The 24849-nt window shown below is 44.0% G+C and overlaps 1 protein-coding gene across 2 annotated transcripts; it reads left to right on the plus strand.

The window, feature by feature from the left end:
* The first annotated feature begins 44 nt into the window (after window positions 1-44).
* LOC142100891 (ficolin-2-like) lies at window positions 45-13978 on the plus strand. 2 transcript variants are annotated; one of them, XM_075184788.1, is made up of 6 exons: window positions 45-147; window positions 8829-9023; window positions 10808-10846; window positions 12604-12733; window positions 12998-13132; window positions 13850-13978. In XM_075184788.1, exons 4-6 carry the CDS (start codon window positions 12682-12684, stop codon window positions 13921-13923), a joined length of 261 nt encoding a protein of 86 aa, XP_075040889.1. In that variant the 5' UTR covers window positions 45-147; window positions 8829-9023; window positions 10808-10846; window positions 12604-12681; the 3' UTR covers window positions 13924-13978. The 2 variants fall into 2 exon arrangements, with proteins under 2 accessions (XP_075040889.1, XP_075040890.1); XM_075184789.1 differs by lacking the exon at window positions 8829-9023.
* Window positions 13979-24849: the final 10871 nt, after the last annotated feature.

The raw sequence follows: 24849 nt of genomic DNA on the forward strand, positions 1-24849 counted from the left end.
GTAAGTGTCTCTTGCAGGCATTGCTGCAGACAGCTCAGGCAGTCAGTTCTCCCATCAGAGAACTGACACAGTCCACAGAGCTCAATTCAGGAGCAGAAGAAGATCAGATATGCTCCCTGGGCCAGACAGAAAAAAAGGCTATTTTAGGTAAGTGAGAGGTATGTCAACATAGTGTGTGACATGTTAATACAATGTGTGTGTGTGTGTGTGTGTGACATGTTAATACAATGTGTGTGTGTGACATGTTAATACAATGTGTTTGTGACATGTTAATACAATGTGTGTGACATGTTAATACAATGTGTTTGTGGCATGTTAATACAATGTGTGTGTGTGGCATGTTAATACAATGTGTGTGTGTGACATGTAAATCGATTTAACACCGGGGGTAAATGTATCAAACCGAGCGGGTTAAAAGTGGAGATGTTGCCTATAGCAACCAATTAGATTCTAGCTGTCATTTTGTAGAATGTACTAAATGAATGATAGCTGGAATCTGAACGGTTTTGTCACCCGCCGGGGTATCGGGCAGCTCACCCGACCCCCGGCAAACTTACCTGCCTCCGGCGGTCCGCTCCGTCCCGGGCGCCGCCATCTTGGATTCAGGTCTGCGCATGCGCAGACCCGCAAATTATGAAATCTATGCCTTTCCTCCTATTGGCCAGGCAATCCTGGCGCCAAATACAAAAGGCACTTCCTCCAAACCCTCAGTGCCTGTTCCTCAGTTGCCTTTTGGGTACCTTAGACTTGGCTACTATACTCGTCTGCAAAGCTGACACTCCGTTCAGGTACCAACCATCTATTCCACTAGTCTGCAAAGCTGACACTCTACTCATGTACCTGCTACTCGTCTGCAAAGCTGACACTCCGTTCAGGTACCAACCATCTATTCTACTAGTCTGCAAAGCTGACACTCTACTCACGTACCTGCTACTATACTCGTCTGCAAAGCTTACACTCCGTTCAGGTACCAACCATCTATTCCACTAGTCTGCAAAGCTGACACTCTACTCACGTACCTGCTACTCGTCTGCAAAGCTGACACTCAGTTCAGGTACCAACCATCTATTCTACTAGTCTGCAAAGCTGACACTCTACTCACGTACCTGCTACTATACTCGTCTGCAAAGCTGACACTCCGTTCAGGTACCAACCATCTATTCCACTAGTCTGCAAAGCTGACACTCTACTCACCTACCTGCTACTATACTCATCTGCAAAGCTGACACTCCGTTCAGGTACCAACCATCTATTCTACTAGTCTGCAAAGCTGACACTCTACTCACGTACCTGCTACTCGTCTGCAAAGCTGACACTCCGTTCAGGTACCAACCATCTATTCTACTAGTCTGCAAAGCTGACACTCTACTCACGTACCTGCTACTATACTCGTCTTCAAAGCTGTCACTCCGTTCAGGTACCAACCATCTATTCTACTAATCTGCAAAGCTGACACTCTACTCTCGTACCTGCTACTACTCGTCTGCATGGCTGACATTCTATTCTAATACCTGCTATTCTACCTGCTGGGTTCCAAACTTCCCAAGAGGGCCTCGCGCAGTACTCTAGCAGGGGCCGCGACCTGCGAGCAAGACGCAGCTAAGACCATACTGCCTTGCGGCAGTTCCTGGCGAACACCGTCTGCTCGTTAGACTCCGCGCCCTGTTGGTGTAGCGCTAAACTGTGCAGACCCTAGGATTCGCATTGTAAAGACCTGCTATCGCTTGAGGCCGTGACAGTAGGAACAGGCCAGACTTTTTCTTACCATGACGGATCCCAACGTAGAACCCTCGGCAAAAGATATGTTGCAGCATTTACTCAACCGAGTGGAGCAACAGTATTCGATTCAGCGACAGCTCCTACAAGGATTCCAAAGCCTTGCTGCTCGACTCGATGCTGTCCAAGGACCTCCAGTTGTCCAAGCGGCAAATCCTCCAGAACCTGTGGCTCCTCTTCCCGTTAATTCTACTTTGCGCCTCCCAACTCCCTCTAAGTTTGACGGGGACCCCAAATTATGCTGGGGTTTCCTGAACCAGTGTTTAATACAGTTTGAACTCCAGCCACAGAACTTTCCCACTCAGCGGTCCAAGGTGGCTTATCTCATATCACTCCTGTCAGGCCAGGCTTTAGCCTGGGCTTCACCCCTTTGGGAACATGATGATCCTCTACTGGCGGACAGTGCTGCTTTCAGAGCAGCGTTTCGTAGAATATTTGATGAACCCGGAAGAGTCACCTCAGCAGCATCTAGCATCCTCCGCCTTCGTCAAGGTTCCCGCTCAGTGGCTAAATATGTCATCCAGTTTCAAACATTGTCTTCTGAACTGCGCTGGAACAATGATGCTTTAGTGGCCACCTTCTGGCAGGATCTATCCGATAAAATCAAAGACGCCTTGGCTTCACAGGAGTTACCCCCCACACTTGAAGCTATGATTTCGCTTTGCAACAGGGTGGACCTTCATTTTCGCGAGAGGTCTTCTAAGAAGGATGCTTCCCGGCGTATACCGACCAGACCTGCACCTCACTTTTCCCGTCCGGTGTCGGAGGATGAGCCCATGCAAATTGGGCGCTCTCGTCTGACCCCAGAGGAACGTGACAGGAGGCTCAAGAACAAGCTGTGCCTATACTGCGCTGATCCTGGACATCTCTTGAACTCCTGCTCCAAGAGGCCGGGAAATGCCAGACCCTAACCTGCTCCGGAGAGGTCAGATTAGGGCTTTCCAAAACCTCTTCTTCCAGTAAAACTCCCAATATCTGTTCTTTTCCTGTTATCCTCTACGGGCCCTCAGGTCCCATTCATACATCTGCCCTCTTGGATTCAGGAGCAGCTGGGAATTTTATTTCTTTTTCTTTGGTTTCACAGGCTTCCATACCAACGGTGCCATTGGAGATTCCTCTTTCCATCACCGCCATAGACGGCTCCCGAATTGCTAATGGTACTGTGGATCTTCGCACCAAACCTATCGTCTTGCAAGTTGGAGCACTTCATCGTGAAGAAATCACTTTCCATGTGCTTCCCTCTACTACAACTCCCATTATCCTGGGCCTACCCTGGCTTCAGCAACACTCTCCACAGATAAATTGGTCCACCTCTCAACTTCTCTCTTGGGGTTCGGTGTGCTTCCAGAAGTGTCTCACTCGAGTGCGACCTCTCCGAGCCATTTCTACTTCACCTCGATCCACAACTCTACCCAAGCACTATCATTCCTTCCTGGATGTGTTTGATAAAGTTCGCTCCGAACATCTACCACCTCATCGCTCATGGGACTGTCCCATTGAACTCCTGCCCGGGAAGATTCCTCCACGAGGGCGAGTATACCCGTTATCTTTACCTGAGACCTCCTCTATGTCAGAGTATGTTAAGGAGAATCTTCTACGTGGGTTTATCAGGCCTTCTTCATCCCCTGCAGGAGCAGGGTTTTTCTTCGTGAAAAAAAAGGACGGCTCGTTGAGACCATGCATTGACTATCGTGGATTGAATGCTATAACAATAAAGAACCGTTATCCCATCCCACTCATCACTGAGCTCTTCGATCGGATCAAGGGGGCTCGTGTCTTCACCAAACTAGACCTAAGAGGCGCTTACAATCTTATTCGGGTCAGAGCCGGAGACGAGTGGAAGACGGCATTTAATACACATGATGGTCATTACGAATATCTAGTAATGCCATTTGGTCTTTGCAACGCACCTGCTGTATTCCAAAGTTTTGTTAATGAAATATTAAGAGATCTGCTCTATGTTTGTGTCGTTGTATACTTAGACAATATTCTAATATTCTCTTCTAACCTCACATCTCATCGTCTCCACGTGGCAGTAGTGCTTTCCAGGCTACGTCAAAACCATTTGTTCTGTAAACTGGAGAAGTGCTCCTTCGAACTCGACCAGATACCATTCTTGGGTTACATCGTATCCGGTTCTAAACTACAAATGGACCCAGACAAGGTGAAGGCAATCTTGGAGTGGCCCCTTCCATTGGGCTTGAAACCTATCCAGCGATTCCTTGGCTTCACCAATTATTACAGGCGTTTCATCCTTGGCTATTCCACCATTGTAGCACCCATTGTGGCTCTTACCCGGAAGGGTTCCAACCCTAAATCCTGGCCATCGACCGCGGTAGAAGCTTTCGACTTCCTTAAAAAGGCTTTTGCTTCAGCACCTATTCTCAGGCAACCCAACTCCTTTTCTCCATTTTTTCTAGAGGTTGATGCATCTAACGTGGGCATTGGAGCAGTACTCTCGCAAAAATCTCCCCAAGGTCAATTTCACCCTTGTGCCTTCTATTCAAGAAAATTCCTTCCAGCGGAGAAGAATTACGCCATAGGGGATAAGGAGTTGTTGGCAATCAAAGTGGCCCTGACGGAATGGCGGTATCTTCTTGAAGGGGCAAGACACCCGGTTACAATCTTCACCGACCATAAAAATCTTCTATACCTCCAAACTGCACAATGCTTAAACCCCAGACAGGCACGCTGGTCCTTGTTCTTTTCCCGCTTTGAGCTCCGGATTACCTTCAAGCCTGGGAGTAGGAATAAAAGGGCTGACGCTCTCTCCCGTGTGTTTCCTGCGCATGTACTTTCTGAAGATGACCCATCTTATCCTATCCTGGACCCTAAATGTCTGGTGTCTTCTACGCAGCTCAAATCCTTGTTCCTCCTGCTGGGAAAACCTTTGTACCTCCTAGACTCCGCCATAAGTTCTTGAAACACTTCCATTCTACCATTTTCTCTGGTCACTCAGGCATCTGCAAGACCACAGAATTAGTGTCCAGGAATTATTGGTGGCCCAGTCTAAACTCTGATATCAAGGACTTCGTCTCTTCCTGTAGTACCTGTACACAAAGTAAATCTTCTCATCAACGTCCTGCCGGTCAACTTTTACCTCTGCCACTTCCTCTGGTACCCTGGACCCATATCAGTCTGGACTTCATAACCGATCTTCCATCTAGCAAGAATTGTACAGTCATTTGGGTCGTGGTCGATCGCTTCTCCAAAATGGGCCACTTCATCCCACTTCCTGGTCTGCCCTCCTCACCCATCCTAGCTTATCACTTTGTCAAGGAGATATTCCGTCTGCACGGCTGTCCTCTCGAAATAGTATCAGACCGAGGCGTTCAGTTTGTTTCCAGATTCTGGAGGTCTCTCTGCAAACTATTGGGAATCAAGTTGAATCTATCGTCAGCTTACCACCCACAATCTAACGGGCAGACTGAACGCGTGAACCAGGATTTAGAGACTTATCTCAGAATGTTCTCCTCTGCTAACCAGGACAACTGGGTAGATCTCTTACCATGGGCTGAATTCTCTCACAACAATGCCTTCCATGAGTCCACCTCCAAGTCTCCCTTTCTGGTGGTTTATGGGCATCACCCTTCTCTCCCTAAATTCACACCTCTCCCACCCACCCAGGTGCCTGCTGCAGACCTACTGTCACGGGCACTAGGAGTCTTTACCCAGGTATCAGCAGATGATGGACTTACCAGAGCAGTATAGTTGGTAATATGGTACTCTCGTAGCGGGGTGATCACGGAACAGGAGACAGCAGATGGTAAGAGAATGCTCGAGGAAAGTCTATGACTAGCAGCACTGGTAATAGGTAGATAACTGTACACGAGGAACTGGATGGACAAGGAAACGTGAGGGTAGTCAGTGGTCTGCGGATAGCAAGTTGTACCACTGCTATAGTGAGGAGGAATGTCCAGAAGTAACGAGGAGGTGATGAGAGTCAGCGGTCTGCGTATAGCAAGTTGTACCGCTGTCTGGGTGAAGGAAAGGAATCCAGGTGAAGGTATCCGGGGAGTCAGTGGTCTGCGTTAGCAAGTTGTACCACTGCTATGTGAAAGGATACTGGAAACAGGTGACTCAGGAAACAGGGAACAGTGGTCTGCCTCTAGCAAGTTGTACCACTGAAATATATATGTGAGGAGGAGCACGGGGAGATAAATGCAATGCAGAGTATACACGGGCACACTGAACTTGATCCCACGATGATAGGCACAAAATAATAATAACTGAGCAGCACTGCACAAATATACAAAGTCACAAGAACTATCCAGGCTAAAAGGAAACACAGTCAAATGATAGCAGTAGTCTCAGTGGATAGGAAACTCTGGAGGAGAACAACTCAGTCCAGCTAGATATGCAATACACCAGCACAGTCGATGAGAAGTATGCATACCGTGGTTCAGGAGAGCAGGCTGTCCGAGAGAGGTGCAGGGATACCTGAACGGCTGGAGGCCGGCAGGAATGCGAAGTCCCAGGAGGGTGGAAGCGGTAACCAAGTAGGTGCAGCGCACGGTAGGTAGACCAGCAAGGAATAAAACAATACTCAGGAAGCTGTAGTATATAGAACTGGACACCTGGAGAACACGGGAGAGTTGAGGCGGTCTAGCTGAGATGAAAGCAGCGGGGCGTTGATCCGATGCAGACAGGCGAGTTGACACAAGCAGGAACACTGTAGAACACGGAGACAGCAGATCGGCTGGCTGCAGACACGATAAGCACTGGAGAGTTGCGATGAGCAGGATACTGCAGAAACCCGGAGGCAGCGGATAGGAATCAGCTGGTGTAGTCACGATGAAACACGGGAGAGTTGAGGTGAGCAGGGTACTGTAGAAGCACGGAGGCAGCGGATAGGAATCAGCTGGTGTAGTCACGATGAAACACGGGAGAGTTGAGGTGGTTTGGAAACTGTAGAAGCACGGATACAGCGTATAGGAATCAGCTGGTGCAGTCACGATGAAACACGGGAGAGTTGAGGTGGTTTGGAAACTGTAGAAGCACGGAGACAGCGGATAGGAATCAGCTGGTGCAGTCACGATGAAACACAGGAGAGTTGAAGTGGTTTGGTAACTGTAGAAGCACAGAGGCAGCGGATAGGAATCAGCTGGTGCAGTCACGATGAAACACAGGAGAGTTGAAGTGGTTTGGAAACTGTAGAAGCACGGAGACAGCGGATAGGAATCAGCTGGTGCAGTCACGATGAAACACGGGAGAGTTGAAGTGGTCTGGAAACCACAAACGAACAACAGGAATCAGCAGGAGGAAACACAGGAACACCTTCAGAGACTCATGGGGTATGAGACTCCAAGATCAGGCAACGAGGTATTGACCACAGGTGCTTTAAATAGGGAGTGTTGCCTGATCGAGCCAATTAACTAAAAGGGACATGTACTGAATGTTTGAAAGGGCTGCACATGCGCAGACCCTCAGGATGGTGGACGGCCACGGTTCCTAAACACACGAGAAGTAGCACTCACAGTCCGGTGAGTGACATCTACTTTACCGCAACTTTCTCTCTATTTGGACTCAAGTAAGATCTTGTCTCAAAAAGTCCTCTACACGATACAAATTGGCTGCTGATAAGAGACGTCGGGTACTCCCTGTCTTCAAAGTTGGAGATCGGGTGTGGCTCTCCACCAAAAATATACGCCTCAGAGTTCCTTGTATGAAGCTAGACTCCAAGTATTGTAAAGGCGGTCTAAAATATCTGGTGGACTGGAATGGCTTCGGTCCTGAGGAACGCTCCTGGGTTCGTGCCTCCGATGTTCACGCTCCTCGCTTGGTGGACAAATTTCATAAAAAGTTTCCTACTAAACCCTGCAGTAGACATGCGGTGCCCGTCTTTAAAGGGGGGATTACTGTCACCCGCCGGGGTATCGGGCAGCTCACCCGACCCCCGGCAAACTTACCTGCCTCCGGCGGTCCGCTCCGTCCCGGGCTCCTCCATCTTGGATTCGGGTCTGCGCATGCGCAGACCCGCAAATTATGAAATCTATGCCTGTCCTCCTATTGGCCAGGCAATCCTGGCGCCAAATACAAAAGTCACTTCCTCCAAACCCTCAGTGCCTGTTCCTCAGTTGCCTTTTCGGTACCTTAGACCTGGCTACTATACTCGTCTGCAAAGCTGACACTCCGTTCAGGTACCAACCATCTATTCCACTAGTCTGCAAAGCTGACACTCTACTCACGTACCTGCTACTCGTCTGCAAAGCTGACACTCCGTTCAGGTACCAACCATCTATTCTACTAGTCTGCAAAGCTGACACTCTACTCACATACCTGCTACTATACTCGTCTGCAAAGCTGACACTCCGTTCAGGTACCAACCATCTATTCCACTAGTCTGCAAAGCTGACACTCTACTCACGTACCTGCTACTATACTCGTCTGCAAAGCTGACACTCCGTTCAGGTACCAACCATCTATTCTACTAGTCTGCAAAGCTGACACTCTACTCACGTACCTGCTACTCATCTGCAAAGCTGACACTCCGTTCAGGTACCAACCATCTATTCTACTAGTCTGCAAAGCTGACACTCTACTCACGTACCTGCTACTCATCTGCAAAGCTGACACTCCGTTCAGGTACCAACCATCTATTCTACTAGTCTGCAAAGCTGACACTCTACTCACGTACCTGCTACTATACTCGTTTGCAAGCTGACACTCCGTTAAGGTACCAACCATCTATTCCACTAGTCTGCAAAGCTGACACTCTACTCTCGTACCTGCTACTACTCGTCTGCAAGGCTGACATTCTATTCTAATACCTGCTATTCTACCTGCTGGGTTCCAAACTTCCCAAGAGGGCCTCGCGCAGTACTCTAGCAGGGGCAGTTCCTGGCGAACACCGTCTGCTCGTTAGACTCCGCGCCCTGTTGGTGTAGCGCTAAACTGTGCAGACCCTAGGATTCGCATTGTAAAGACCTGCTATCGCTTGAGGCCGTGACAGGTTTTTTAAACCCGCCGAGAAACTCTCAGCTTGATACATTTACCCCCAGGACTGGTTGGAATTTTCTTAATTTTGCATACCCATTTTTTTCCCAAATAAGGCATCCAACATTCCAGGATCCAGAAAATCAGCAAATGAGCTAAAGAAATCAGCATCCAGAAGTGGTGAAAGTAAGAAGAACAGGTAGGAGAGAGCAGGATAATCTGCCAACTGTCCTGAATCTGGTGGGACAGTCCCAGATTTGGGTGACTGTCGCTTAGTCAGGATTTGATTTGACTACAAGGACAGTTGGGAGGTATGTCCCGCTTCACAGTGTACTGTTCATGAAGGCAGAACTGCGTGCACACAGTATTGCTTGTGTATTTGTCTAAAATGATAGCCATGTTTCATCATAGGGACCCCCTATCTAAAGTGCTCCGGACCCACTAGAGCCTTAATCCAGCTCTGGACCAGGATGTCAGATTAACACATGGGGGGTAAATGTATGAAGCTCCGATTTCTACAAGTCAACGGAAATCGGCGTCTTTGCAGGGGAAATTTAAAACGGCAATGACTACTTGTAAAGACAAACTTACCTTTGCAAGCCATAGCTCCTTTAAATGTCTCCTGCAAAGTTGCCGATACCCCCTAGTGCTCTGCTCCTCCTCCCAGTACCACCCCTAATATTATTTGGTCTAGGTTAACGATAAAACAATGAATAACTCCAATAGTATACAGGGCGAAACAAAAAACTGACAAAAACATTCGGTTTTAAAGTAAACTGGCTTTTTGCATTTTAATAAATCCCATTATAATTAGTCAGGTATGTTAAAAAAAAAGTGCTGTAGGGAGAAAGAACAAATAAAATATATGCAATATGAAGTGAGGTTTGTTTTTTGTTGCATAATTTATTTTTATTATTCAAGATTTATTATTTATAATAATAAAGTATTGCTGCGTTAAGGAACACTAAAAACACTCTTTTTGTATTGATAAATAAATATTGTACCGAAAACCACCCTTTAAGGATGGTCCTCAAACTTCTGGAACAGTGCTGTGCTTGTCCCCCAGGCTATAGTCTGCCAGCCAACCCCTGCTTCTGGGTACAAAACATTAAAGCCCTTTACAAAGATCTTTCAGCTTGTGTAGGCTGTAATTATCAGACAGCCACAAAGAGACTTGTATTCTTCATCAATGGAAAGTCTAAAGTTCTCCCAATAATGTCAATAGTAGACCACACTGCAAAGAATTTTGATGAATTTCTGACGGCGCAAAAGCATGAGGAAACCTATTTACTATGGACAGCACTGGCACAACTAACACCACCGTCCTCTTATTGATATTGCCATCTCAGCAGGGGAAATTGTGGGAAAAAGGAGCTTTAATTATTTAAATACATCCCCCCACTGGAGTCCCAGGGAATTATTTATAAGTTAACTTACTTTTTTTTTTTTTTTAAGAAAGCTGAACTGGAAGACAAGTTCCAGTTCCACTGTGCATGTGTGAGCCAGCAATGCTGCGTCACGCCCGTGCAGAGGCTTCCTGGGCTGGCTGGCAAAGCAATACTCTGGTGGAAACTTTGTGCCACTGACCTCAACCACCTGACTCGTTCCCAGTGAACTGATAGGTTGAACATTGATTTTGCCCACAAAAATAGCGGCCTCCACTGTGAATGTGAGAAAGGACAACTTCACATCAATCAGCAACCACTGACACTTATTTCCACCACTGAGATAAAACACTAACATGTACCCCAGGTGATGGGAAGTGTTTATCAATTACCTCCTGTGTTAATATTTACTAAATACCCCCTAGAGTATTTATTTATGCATTAACAATAGGTTTATGCTAAGCCACTTCTTATGCATTTAAATGTTTTAAAAATCCCCCGTCAGACTAGTTTTGTAGATTATTTTTACCTTATTCTCAGTTATATTGAGCAGACGTACCTTATGACACTTAAGGATACGTATACTAGATGCAACAAATTTGAACCCTGTAAAAACCAATGGCAAATACTAATACTGTACCTACATATTGTATCACGGACATTGTGTTATTTGGAATTCAATCTAATAGATTTGTGTTTCTATCCCACAGGAGAGAAAGGAGAAAGTGGCAGGACAGAGTCATTATATGGTGAGTGAGGTGAATCTTATTAATAATATATACAGTATATCCACAGAGAGTCTGCGGCCGGAGAGTAAATGCACCGAGCTGCGAGCGGGTTTAAAAAGTGGAGATGTTGTCTATAGCAACCAGATTCTAGCTATAATTTGAATCTGATGCTACATCACTTTTTCAAACCCACAGATAACTCGCAGCTTGATACATTTATCCCCGGATCTGCTATTTAGGGTGCATTGTGTTAGGGGCATGTCCTAAAATATCAATCAGACATGTTGGGAGTTTACTTAAACTGTATCTTCAAATAAATACATAACAGCTGGTGCTATTATGCCGTCCTGTAAACCACACACCCTTTCCAGACACAATTTCCCCAGTAATCATTGTCTAAACTCACTAAAATAGTCAATGCAACTAATCAATACCAAAATAATTATAAACTCTCAGCGGTCACGTGTGTTAGATGTTTCTCTTGGAGTTGAAATTATTTTATTGGTCTTTATCTGTCAGCTGCAAGGAGCTGTAAGGAGCTGCAGAACCAAGGGACAGCGCTGAGTGACTGGTACACCATATACCCGGATGGCAGCCAGTCCATGAAGGTCCTGTGTGATATGGACACTGACGATGGAGGATGGATTATAAGTCCTGGGAATTTGGACAGACAGAATTTACAGATGACATTTACTTTTCATAGAATGTTATCATCAGAACGGGAGTAACAGGTGCCCTGGCCTTTTGGAAGGGCAAGAACATAGGGCTTGATTCATCAAGTCTTTGTATCATCATCAGTTATTTATATAGCGCCACTAATTCCGCAGCCCTGTACAGAGAACTCACTCACATCAGTCCCTGTCCCATTGGAGCTTACAGTCTAAATTCCCTAACACACTTACCAAACTGCGAGTTTTGCTAAGTGGAGATGTTGCCTATTGCAAACAATTTAGATTCTAGTCATCATTTATTTAGTACATTCTACAAGAAGACAGCCAAGATCTAATTGGTTGATATAGGCAACATCTCCACTTTTCAAACCCGCTGGAAACTCGCAGCTTGATACATTTACCCCCCTCTATTCCAGCTGCAGACTCTCTGTGGATGTACTTGTTTATTTAATTTTAACTTTAAGTGTGTACATTTCCTATTTTTCATGCTATTCTTCAAGAAACCATTGGGCTGCGGGTCTGTACCTAATGAGTTCTTCTCCCTAAGTCTAGCCGGATCGGTGTGGTCAATAGGTTTCCAGGAGGGGAAAATTTTCAGCCAACCCCTGGGTAAACGTATACCTCCCAACAGTCCCGATATTGGTGGTACATCCCGATTCGTGAGCTGCAAAAGGGATGGGGCGTAACCAAAAGTAGGTGGAGCTTTATCCAAATATACGCATTTGTGGGTGTAGTTTAGGTAAAATGGGGGCTGGTTTATTTTGTCCCGATTTCGTGATCCTAAATGCTGGGAGGTACGGCCTTGCTCTCCTGGGATCAGGGTATAAAGGAACCCTACCTCTTTTGGAGAGGACCTGAAGACCGGAGCCCCAAGACCATTTTTGCACCTTTTAGTGTTTGCACTGTGCAAATACAGACAGGGAACAAGCAACTCGGCCTACCTAAACAACAGGCCATGTTCCTTTAGACATTAATTAAACGGTACTTATTTCTTATGTGGGGATACAAAACTGTTGTAGAGTGTGCCTTCATGTAATCAGATCACTACACCAATACCTAGCACACTGAGCAGGTGGTCTATAAATATCTCTTCTCTCCTTCCTGTAGGTCTTCCAGAGGCGCTGGGACGGGTAGGTGGATTTCTTCCGTGACTGGGACGCTTACAAGAGAGGGTTTGGAAGCCGTATGAATGAATTTTGGCTGGGGAACGATAATATCCATAAAAAAACTTCATCAGGTAATAAGAGATAGGTCTACATACTAAAACAAACTCTCCTTATCAATGGGTTCTGCTCCATGTAACAATCTCACTGACACCTCAACGTCTCAATTCTCACAACGTTAAAAGAATATCTGGGTCCTTTCAGTCACATCCACGGCCCGCCAGGGTAGGGATTGCTACTAAAAATGAAGCCAAGGTTTCATATTCTTGATAGGATCTCTAAAGTACGTGGGGAGCTCTCACGCTATTTTTTAATCTAGCTTTTTCTTGCTCATAAAGGCACGTGGGAACTGCGCATTGATCTACAAGACTTTGAAAACAAAAAGACGTTTGCCAAGTACGCGCACTTCAAAATCATGGATGAGACCGAGAAATACCAGTTATTACTTGGAGAATACAAGGAGGGCGACGCAGGTGAGATACGGTTTGGCGAATTTCTATAAACTGCTATAGGAGAATATCTGCATTATGTGACATAAAGAAAGTTGTAATAATACAACTATACCTGAAGCCAACCGTTACAGTGATATCTAGCGGTTTCTGATTGGCTGATCGTGTATTGACCCCTCCAGCTGATAGTATTTAAATCATTAGCGTTGCAGACATATTATATCAAGTTGCGGCCATCTGTTTGCATTGTTTGACACTTCCATTAGGACTACTGCAAGAAACTACGATTCCCATCAGACTTTGACATGGAAAAATAACAGATGTGGAGGCGTCTGAATTTAATTGCATTTTATGTGCGTCTTTTCCTACGCTTGTTAGGAGCGCAAATACGCCAACTGTAAAATAGCCACAAAATATAGAGGCTAAACCGTTTCTCCTTCGTTTGTGCCATCATGCCTATATTCAGACACTATATTCTTTCTGTCACTGACTGCAAGAACGTAACGTGGGCTCGCTGCGTGCAACTGTATCCAGGGTGTCATGTCAAGGGTCATAAAAATAAAGACACTGCTGATAAACACAAGGAAGTCAGAACAATAAAGTAAAAGTTAGTAAAAGTCGCAACGGGGTGCATGCGAGTCAATATTTAAAGTCATCTGAGGGTGCAATGCCCCCTTTAACCCTTTGCTGGTGGTTTGAGAAAAGTATCCCATATCTCCTATGGTTTGTGTTGTTTTATAGGGGATTCCATGTCAGACTTGAACAATACGAAGTTCTCTACAAAGGACCAAGACAATGACACCTATGCAAACTAATGTACAAGGGTGGCTGGTGGTATACCAGCTGCCACCATGCCAACCTGAACGGACTGTACCACTTGGGGGCGCACACCACCTATGCCGATGGTATCAATTGGCTGCCTGGGAAGGGGCATCATTACTCGTACAAAACCAACTACAAAACCAACAAGTCATTTTTCTGCTGGTATCCACATTATTTATTGAAACATATTATGTTTGGCAGCAACAAATAAATACCTGATACATGACATACATATGTGACATACATACATGATACATGACAGACATACAGGGCTGCTGCTAGCATGTCCTCTGCAGTATTCCAGTACTGATCAGGTTCACAGATAATGTTCCTCCATTAAAATATTTACACATACATCATTTTAAGGGATCATACATCCCTTAAAATGTCTCTTTATGTGTACATAAATATAGCTTCAGCAACCTTTCCTTTAGGTTTTTAAAAAGCGCAACACTTCAGTCCAGTAAGATCTTATCTCACATTGTTCACTGATAAGGCCACAGAAGAATGTATTCCAGATCCCCACTGAATAGAAACCGGAATTACACAGATGTTGTGATGAATGGGGAGGGGTCTCCAAGGTCACGGTTTCTGTCGTGGCTCGTCTGTGTTTTGCAGTAAAACAGAAAAAGTAAATAAAATAAATATTTCTATCATGCAATGACATTCAGTGCAAGACTGCAACAATCACTGACATCCAGTCACTACAAAAATAATGGAAGCACAGTCCAACTTCCTGCCACTGTCCAAGGATCCCTTCCACAGCCCAATGTATGGTTTAAATTAATCAGTAAAGTGAGGGGACATTTGGACATCTGTCAACCCCATTACATACACACAGTGGTGCGGTCACATGGGCAGTTACCAGGAGTGGGCAGCTGGCATTAGTAGTGGGAGGGGATTGGTGGCTGAAGTGATGCAGACGTCAGGGAACCCTCCACCCTCCGGATCCCAGGTAGCAGCGTTCCTGATTATACTATAACTTGTTCTTCTCAGTGTTTTTATTCAAATCTCCACCATGAAATGTCTCACAGACGCCTTGAATTCCCCCCACGATACTCATCCCATGTGATCTTTTGGAGCCAATCAGCATTTTGAGCTGAAACCAGCAGCCTTACAGTGTGACGATGTCACATGGTCTCAGGAGCACAGTGAGCGTGTGCCATAGTTGCCCATGCCGCTTATAACAAGCAGAATTGGGCTTCTTTTTTTGTGAAGTTGCAGTGTTTTTTTCACTGCCGCGGGTAGCTTGTTTTTGGGCTTGGACACGTTCTCCACGTTCAGGCTGCATAATCGTTTTTTGGGGTTTTTTTTCCCTCTGTTACCATTTTGTGATTGGTGCATTCAGGGTTTTTTTTGTGGGCGGGTTGTGCAGCGAATTCCTCCAATGAAGTGGCGCTTTGTGGGTGGGCGGAGTCAGAAGAGGACGAGGAATTAATCACAGGAAGACGGATCTACAGCAACCTACTGAGATAAGTGCTGTGACAGACACACAATCGCTGCACTTATAGCAGGTAACACTATATAACACCCTCCCCTCCCATTCAGTAAGCTGCTCATGTCAGAAGACTGCTTATACTGTTATATCATGGGGCTATGTGGTATAGACATACCAGTGTCCTAAATTACAGTATTTGCGTTTTCATTTGCCCTATCAGTGTATAAATGTGTCCTCTTGTGTTTATAAAGATTCTGTAAATGGAGATTCAGTGTAGAAATTAGTGTTATAGAAAAGGACGGTCCCCTGTAAGTTGGGCTTTTTTTTGGGCTTTTTAGTATTGGTTTGGGCTTGTTTTTCATTACAGAGTTGGCAGCCCTGAGCACAGTGCTCCTGCCATTTACATGGGATGTTTACATGCATTAAATACCTGCCCAGAAGTTGCCCAGCTTCATGTAGACATGTAAAAAGATGAATATAGAAGAAACAATACCGCTATAAAGGCAGATGGAACATACGTTCATGTATGTGTTATATATTTATTATTGTGTGGTTCTGTAAAGCAGATGTGCGCCCTAGAAGATTTATTGTGCGATGTGGTTTTCTATATGCTCAGCTAGAGGATCTATCCACAGTCATAATCAGCCACCACATGCTATTTACATACATGATCTCCTCTACTTACATAAATAACCCCCCTGAACCTAGTCCTACTTAGTCCCAGGTGATTACCCATACCCACCTTTGTGAGCAGTCTTCTGAAGTAACCGGAATGGTACATCTGGAACATGACCAGAATCAGGACCAGGCCCAGGACCAAGCAACCAGCATAATTATACCCGTCCTGCTGCTCCCTAAGAACAATAAGTTCAGCACAAAGATCTTAATACAGAAAAATAGGTTACTAGTATAGATCGGATGTAGTGGGAGCAGGTGGGATAAATCACATCATATATGTCATACGTTAGTATTAGATGTATATAGAGGACGGTGCAGAGAGATGGGATATAAGCAGAGGTCTGTACCCCGGCCATGGAGAACCGTCGGTCAGATTTCATATAATCTACCATCAATTACATCTCATTATCTACACAGTACCGCACTGATTCCACTATTCTAGGCTGAACGGTCAACAAAATGTAAAATAAGGGGGTTGGTCACCATCTGAGGACTCACTTCTTTACTTATACCTTCCTGCAAGTTTTACCAGATGGCGTTTTATATTTCTTTTTTTTCCAAACTTTGACAGAAATTTGGACGACTGTAGACAAGTTTTCCAGTTGTATTAAATAGTAATTGCTCTTGTGTGACCCACACACTAAACAAGATGCAGACAATTAGATAACAACTAAAAGGTTTGAATGATGGGATCTGTGTGTAGATAGTTTTTAGTAATCTAAATCTTTGTTTGGTATTATTAGAGTACTTGTTATATTAACATTACATCAGGAGTAGAGTTTGAGACATCTGAAAGCTTTGATATTTTAAGAATTATAACCATAAAGAGGATGTCATCCTAATACAGCTCAGGGGAACCAGGAATATAACATCCAAATACACCCATTGTACCTGACAATTACATGCAATGCAGGTGTGTAGCCCATTAATGTACTTACCTGTAGGAGCAGGAGCTGTGGTTTCTGCAGATACCGGGATTGTGGTAGACGGTGTAGTAATGATGACAGGTGGGGTTGGCATTATCACTGCACAGAGAACAGAAGGATGGAGAGAAAAACACATTACTAAAAATATAGATTACATTTTACAAGAATTAAGTCACCATCTGATTGCACTATGTAGGATCCTCCATACAATCATATAGTTCCCCGTCATCTGTCACATAACAGTCAGTAGGTAGAGACACGTCCTGGGATCAGTGTCAGAAGCTCAGTCCTGTAACATCACTCAGCGGCTGCACAGAAGCTACTTGTTGGGTTTGGTATTAATGAGCTGAAGCAAAAAAGTAAATAGGTTTTTCAAGGAAAAATAACAAACTTTCCAATTATTAAAATGTATTGTATTGGGGCAATATGTAAAAGACACAGGACATTGTTTGTCCACACTCCCTGCACACAGCTCAGCTCACAATGATACAGACAATGCTCCAACACAGTACATGGAAAATAAATACAATTACACACACAATGTATTCCTAGGCTAAAGTAGTCCCAAGTAATGAAGCTGCTACAGTCCGAGGGGCCAATTGGACGCCCCTTGATTACCTTGAAGACAAACACTTACACTCATTAACCCCCACAGGACCATGTTTCTCTGACATGTTTTCATATTTTCTCTACAAGTCACTTTCAACAGAATTAACTGAGCCTAGCCAACTAAAATTCAGATTATTATTTCCTGTTTGGTAGCATATCGGTAGGATTCATGTTTTTTTTTTTTTTATTTGGATATTATAGGGATAATGAGAAAAAAATAAGGGGAGCACGTAGCCATAGTTTCACCATTTGTTATTGTTTTGCACTCAGAATACATTTAGCCATATGCTGTATATTGGAGTTTTTCTATGACTATAGGAATTCTCACCCGCTGGAGATGCAATTCGGCTACGGGGACTGTTTTCCGTATGTGGTGAGATTGTCCCAAACTCACTTCATATTAACAAATAGTTTTTTGTATTTCAAGGGAGATAACAGGGACAGAGGTGGCAGTAGATCCACAATTTGGGCTTCTTTCTCTTCCTACTTCACCCTCTCTAATTACAAGAAATCCCTTCTCAAATTTAAATAATACCGCTATGGCACTCATTCCGGTGGGTGCACTGAAAATCCCCCTCACCGCCTGCCATTAAGGAACAGTTTGGCAGTATAGATTATTACTGTCCATGGATAACGTCACCTTAGCGGAGGTAGAGAAATTTCCCAAATTCTCCGCCTTTTGGTTCACAGATACTCCTACCTATAAATCTTACTTTCTACCTCATTCCTGACCCCCTTAGAGATGGATAACGAATGGATATTAGTTCCTCGGAAACACTAAACAACTTCTCCAGACTGAGCTACAAGTTACCATATTGTCTCCAGGCTCATACTGTTCCCTCCCCCAACTTTCTGACCCTATATCCTTTACCTGGCCCACCTACTCCTTTCTCGATCCCACCTTCCCTTTTTATGCTCAGTCTTCCTGCCCCCCCCTCCCCCCATGCTTTCCCTTTCAAGTTAGATCACATGTCTGTATGTTGTCATGCAATTAGGAAGTGGAAATTGTAAGTATTGTTCTTTTGTCTCAAATATACTTTGTGATGTTACTTACTTTGTGACCTTTGGTTGAAAAAATTGTAAATAATATTCTAATATATATATATATATATATATATATAATTTCATTTTTTTTTTGTTCTCAAATGCCCACTTGGAAATGGTGATATTAATATATATATTTATACACAAATACACTTGTAGGGAATGGTGCTTTAGTTGTGGAGCCGGGAGGGATGTGAATGATTAAATATGCATATTGGACCTCATTTAGAGTCGGACGCAAAGTCCGTTTTGGGCACATCTAACCAAAAACCACTACCACGCTTGTGCAGAAACCCCCAAATCCGCCTGCATCTTGGACGCAATTAACACTTGCGACAGCTTGCGACTCACTACCAGAGAATGGGAGCAACACGGATTTGCGAAGGCGTGACCATGTAAATACATCCTAGTCGCAGTGAGGCGCAGACGCAACACACGTCAAAACAGGGCTAAAGCTGTGCGGCAGGAATTAGGTGGCGCAAGCAGTTAGCTAGCTGCGGGAACTGCTCGCAGCTCTATAGGGTATTAAGAGTGGGACACAAATGGGGTTTCTTGCCACTCGTAATACCCTACCAAGCTTCGGCACACTCCCACTCCTACACTTCTTAAACGGACTTTGCGTCCGACTCTAAATCAGGTCAAATATGTACACGCTACAAGTAATACTGTTGATAAAAATAAATCCTTTAAGCACACACACATATATCCATTATATATACAAATAAAATATAGAGTCAAAAAAGTTTCCCAGGATAACAGAATACTGCGCACAGTTTATGAAATTCCTTAGAATAGATGACTCTGACCTTCTATGGTGTAATTCACTTTAGTTCTGTTCCCCTCGTCATTGATTCTGGTCACCTTGCAAGATCCGGATAACAGAACATTGTTCGGGATCACACAGTTCCCACTGATCTCAGCCTCTTTTTCATACAATTTTGTAAGATTACCGTTCTTTAATCTACAGTAAAATCGGCGGCTTTGGTTGATAACAGTACAGTTAACATCAAGGTCTCCGGGAGTCAGGTCCATACATAGAGCTGTACGTGGAGATACAGGGGAGGTCTTCTGTGTGACAGGTGGCGGAGCACCAGCTGAACAAAAATAAATAAATTATATTACTCCTTTTCTAGACAAAAAAGATATGTCATTACCCCAAGCTTTAGTAACTTGTGGTGGTACTACAAGTCCCAGCATGCTTTGCTGGGCTAAAGCTGCAGCTGCAGAGCCATAGGCAGGAAGTAGTGGAGGGGACTTAGGACCCATCAGATACAGATTATGAGTACAGGACACCGGGGACTGATATCACCCCTTAGCCAGCTACTTGGGCACCTTCCTAAACTAGCGTCTATCAGTGTAACACCCGGCGGGTGTCTGCAGTCACACATTACCTGCTCGCCCCATGCCTAGGACACAGACGCACAAGACCAGACGGTACATGATGCCGATACAACCAATGTCCACACAGCCGCCTGTGGTGTATGGAGCTGGATGTCAGCGTACATAGCACCTGCCGGCAGCCAGCCCCACCCTACTGTCCCGGGTAACACATCTGGCTGCGACCAATCAGCGACCAACACCTCTCGTGTGATAAGACAATTCGTACAATATATAACGACAATGGCAGTAGGAGATATAAACCGGGACATCTGTTATTACTGTCAGCACACACAGCTCAGGTTCTGTTTAATAAAAACCTGCAAACACTGAAGAAACTTCCCCGGGGGAGTTCATGCTCTACAACCACCTGCACAGCAAGGGAGCAAGACAGGAGAAAATGTCACTTTCTGTACTTTAAATATTCACCTTCAACAAACATTAACGCAGGGTTTCCCAAACCCAGTCCTCAGGGCTCCCCAACAGTGCAGGTTTTCCATATCTCCTTGCTGGAGCACAGGTGTATTCATTACTGACTGATATATTGTAACAGATTCACAGGTGGTCCTAATTATGTCACATGTGATCCGGAAAACCTGCACTGTTAGGGAGCCCTGAGGACTGGGTTTGGGAAACCCTGCATTAACGTATAAATCCCAGACAGATAGTAAGAATTTAATATACAGAATAAAAATACCTATACTGAGCAGTTAGTCAGAATTAAACAATAGGGACACGTCTATACAACGTTTCAGCAGTGGATGTATAGGTCCCTCCGCCGGGATGGTCACCTATAACTGGCCCAGCATACTTTCCCATCACCATTTATTTATATAGCGCCACTGATTCACATCAGTCCCTGCCACATTGGGGCTTACAGGGGAAATCTGGCACTGGCAGCGGCCAATCAGTGATCAGAGTGTGCTGTGAGGTGGGATGACGTATGGTGGTGTGGTTGTGGTGTGATTTGGTTGTGGTTGTGGTGTGATTTGGTTGTGGTGTCTACACATACTGTACTGACCGCCGCTCTTCCAGCATAACAGGTTTCCTAGACACGGATAAAATGCCATTTTCTACATTTTAAACATTTATCTTCAACAAACATTAACATATAAATCCCAGACAATAAGAACAGATAGTAAGAATTTAACATACAGAATAAAAAATAACTAAACTAAGCAGTTGCTCAGAATGAAACAACAGGGACATTACCAGGAAGATCTGACTTTAATTAAGTTTTACTGAACATTCTAAGGAGAATTATACTACTACTCCCATGTGTGTGGACTGTTCTTTTCCCTATTGAGACCGGAATGAGTATTCTTTAACTGAAATCTGCAAGAACTTGATCATGGTTTCATTCTACATCATTTGATTATGTGGTGTTGATGGTTTAAATAATATTATTATATCTGCGTTTTATTGATTGTAATTCAGGCAATTTTGTTTTAAGTCGTTTTTTTTTTTTGCTATTTTAGCTAAATAAATGGTTGTTTATTGTAGCTGCTCCTGGTTTGGCTTTTCATGTATCCTGCCATCGTTTAATTGATTTTTAAACTCCACAGTAACCACATTTCAGCGCTGCTCTATTTTCCTTGTGTTTATTATAGCAATCACCCCTTGTTCTTGCAGCTGCGGTTTGTGTGAGTTTAGTTAGGAAACTTTGTGTGTATCCTTTCATTAGCAGGAATATGTCTTTAAAACCTGGAACTGTACATGGAAATTAATTACATTTGAAACATGATACAATCTATTTCTATAATTGACTTTTTATTGCAACAATTTACTAAAGGTCACATAACATTGAAGTATAAGATGATGGTTTCTCAAATATATATGTTTCTTGCTGTGATTGCCACTCACTTGTCTGAATGGAGGGAGTATCCTGCTATTTACCATCTCATATTCATGTAAACTTATTCAGTGAGCGCCTCTAAATTTTCTCCTTGTATAATGATTTATTCTAGATGGTTACAGAGCCCCTTGAGACAGCCAATGCTCTTACTCATTTCAAATTTATATTAGACTATTTCTATTACATAGCGCCCTACTTAAATATATGTGATTTGATTTAATATAATTTTATATAGTGTTTTTTGTTATATACTGTTCTTTAATAATCTTAGCCATATCCAATTATAGAATGCACCAATGGGTTTATCCGTCAGTGTCTTTATAATAAAACTAATGATCATTTGAGGTGGACAAGTTTTTAAAAAATTTTTTGACTCTGTTTACCTAATTTTTAAGTAACTTAAATTAAAATAAGTGACTAATTAACAAGTTACCATTTGTGAATTCCGGTCATCATGTGTTTAATGACAGTGATTCAGCATTTCGTTCTACACTAAACCCAGATGCTGAAAAGTCCGCTGAATAAATCTATTTATAAACCCACAATTGCATCCTACAGACATATAATTCCACACACCAGACCTTTGTGTTAATTTGAAGGAAAGGAATTAATTTAACCTGACTCCGAAAAGGACTCCCTTTAATCAAATGATGCAACTTATGTTTCTGTATAAATAATTAACGTTCAAAAAAATGTATGAAAAACTCTGGGCCTGATTAAGAGTTCTGGTCGCCCTAGGCTAATACACCCGTAGCGCCCTTCCCTCCCTCCCCAAAATCATTAAAGGAAAGTTCAGGGGTATTTTCCAGGAAACAAATTTACACTTTTTCTCTTACCTGTTCTTGCAGCTTTGTTGTCCTTTACCTGTCTTCTGTAAAGTTGTGGTCCTGTTTCCAAAATGTGCAAAGATTACAAACCCATAATGATTAGGCTCTTTAGAGAGCATCCTCATGAACACCACACAATGCAGACATCATACCCCCCTTCCCCTCACTAGCGGCCAATTCATCAGCCCTCAACCAATTCATCACACCGCAGCAGCCAATTCATGACTCCCCTGCACTCTGTCCCTCTTCAAACACACACTCTGTCCCCCTTCAATACACACATACACTCTGTTCCCCTTTCTGCACATGGTCCTCCCAGAACAAAACACTCTGTATCCCTGTCTGCACACACTCTGCCCCCCCAGTCTGTACACACTCTGCACCCCCTGTCTGTAAACACACTGCCCCCCTGTCTGCACACACTCTGCCCCCCCTGTCTGTACACACACTGCCCCCCTGTCTGTACACACACTGCCCCCCTTCCTGCATAAACACAAATTTACTTACCTGTCTTCGTCTCTTCCGCCGACAATCAACTCCTCTCACTGCAGCTCCTCACCGACACAGTCAGGTCGTGATGATAACATCACGCCTGACAGCCAGGGAGGAGTAGGGAGAGGGGAGGAGTGGTTATGAGGGAGCGACAGTGTGGAGGAGGAGGAAGGGGCAGCTCAGTGTACACGAAAATCAAGAGTTAAAAAATAAAAATCTTAAATGCTGGAAGCGTTGCGGCCCCCCAGGTCGCAGCGCACCCGGCTGCTGCCTGATCAGCCTATTGGTTGATCAGGCTCTGGAATAACTTCACCTAAAATCTTATTATGTAGATAGATGATTAATATCATTGAGATCATTAAGGGCCTTATGTAGAGCTGAGGAATGTTGGACTGCTAAGTGCAAAAAGCGCATTTTAAAACTATCTCCGCCTTTAGCCTCTCCCGGCTTAGAGGGGTGGAACGGGGGAGCTAGTGGTAGAGCCTAGAATAATAAGGGTGTGTTCATGCTCTTATGAGCTATGCAGATATCTGTTGCGGGTGCTTCTCCCCTGGTACAAGATCCATGCTGATAATGATGACATTAAGCACAGAAAAAAAAAACCATTAAACTTTTTTTTTTTAAAAATTGCTTGGCCCCCTCCGCCTCCCCCTCCCCCCAAACAACTGAAACAACCCTAGCGCTGCCAGCCTAGGCTGTTACTAGCAAAATCTGGGGAATTTACTAGCAAAATCCCCGAATTTACTAGTTCCAGCATTCGGCTTTGCTAACCAGGGCTGGTGGCACTATAGCCGCAGTGTGGGGCCCCCCTGCTGTAATGCCAAACCAACCCAAGGCTGGTCAGCAAGGGGCTGGATCCCCTAGGGAGAATGGGCCCAAAAAAAATGCGGGTTGTCCCCCCTCCACCTGGGATTAACCTTCTCATGCTGAAACGCACTAGGGCTCTTCCCACACACCCTGGGGTGGTAGTTGTGGGGTAATAATAATTAAATACATTTTATCTATTAACTTTATTATCTACTTGAATACTGCACATAACTAACTGGTGAAGATCTGACATGAGGATTCCTAATACACCCAATAACCTCCTCCATCCTGGCGTCCATGGTATAGGTATCGCCCCCCCATTCCTTACCTGTCCAGATGCTGAAATCGGTTAGGTGAATCATTTCTAAAAATCATTAAATATTCAGAAACAGTTAAAACAACGACGGACCAAGTTTGAGTCGGGTTGAACGTGCTCCAGTTAAATTTGAATAATGTTGGTATTTATTTTTTAATCCCATACAATGTGTTGTCACTGCTTCTCCTTTCTGAGCTTCAATTTTGGTGGAATTGCCCGGATTCACGGAACCAGAAATGGGTGTGATCTACAGGGACAGTGTGTGTGGTATAAAGACTTCTTTGTTTTATCCACATTACTTATTTATTTTCTAGAATGTTTATATATTGAAGGTCAGCGAGATACATAATATCAAATGCAGTATTACTTCACAGAATATAAAGAGAATGTCAGAATACCAAATACTAAAAAAGAATAAATTAGTATTGATACAAACACGACAGAAGTCATTTTTCTATTGAAATCCACATTATTTATTGATACAAATTATGTTTTGATGCAAATCTTATCCACATATTTACACTGGAATCTTGTTGTCGTGGCGTCATCT

This window comes from Mixophyes fleayi, chromosome 9 (genome assembly GCF_038048845.1).
Source record: "Mixophyes fleayi isolate aMixFle1 chromosome 9, aMixFle1.hap1, whole genome shotgun sequence".
Lineage (NCBI taxonomy): Eukaryota > Metazoa > Chordata > Amphibia > Anura > Limnodynastidae > Mixophyes > Mixophyes fleayi.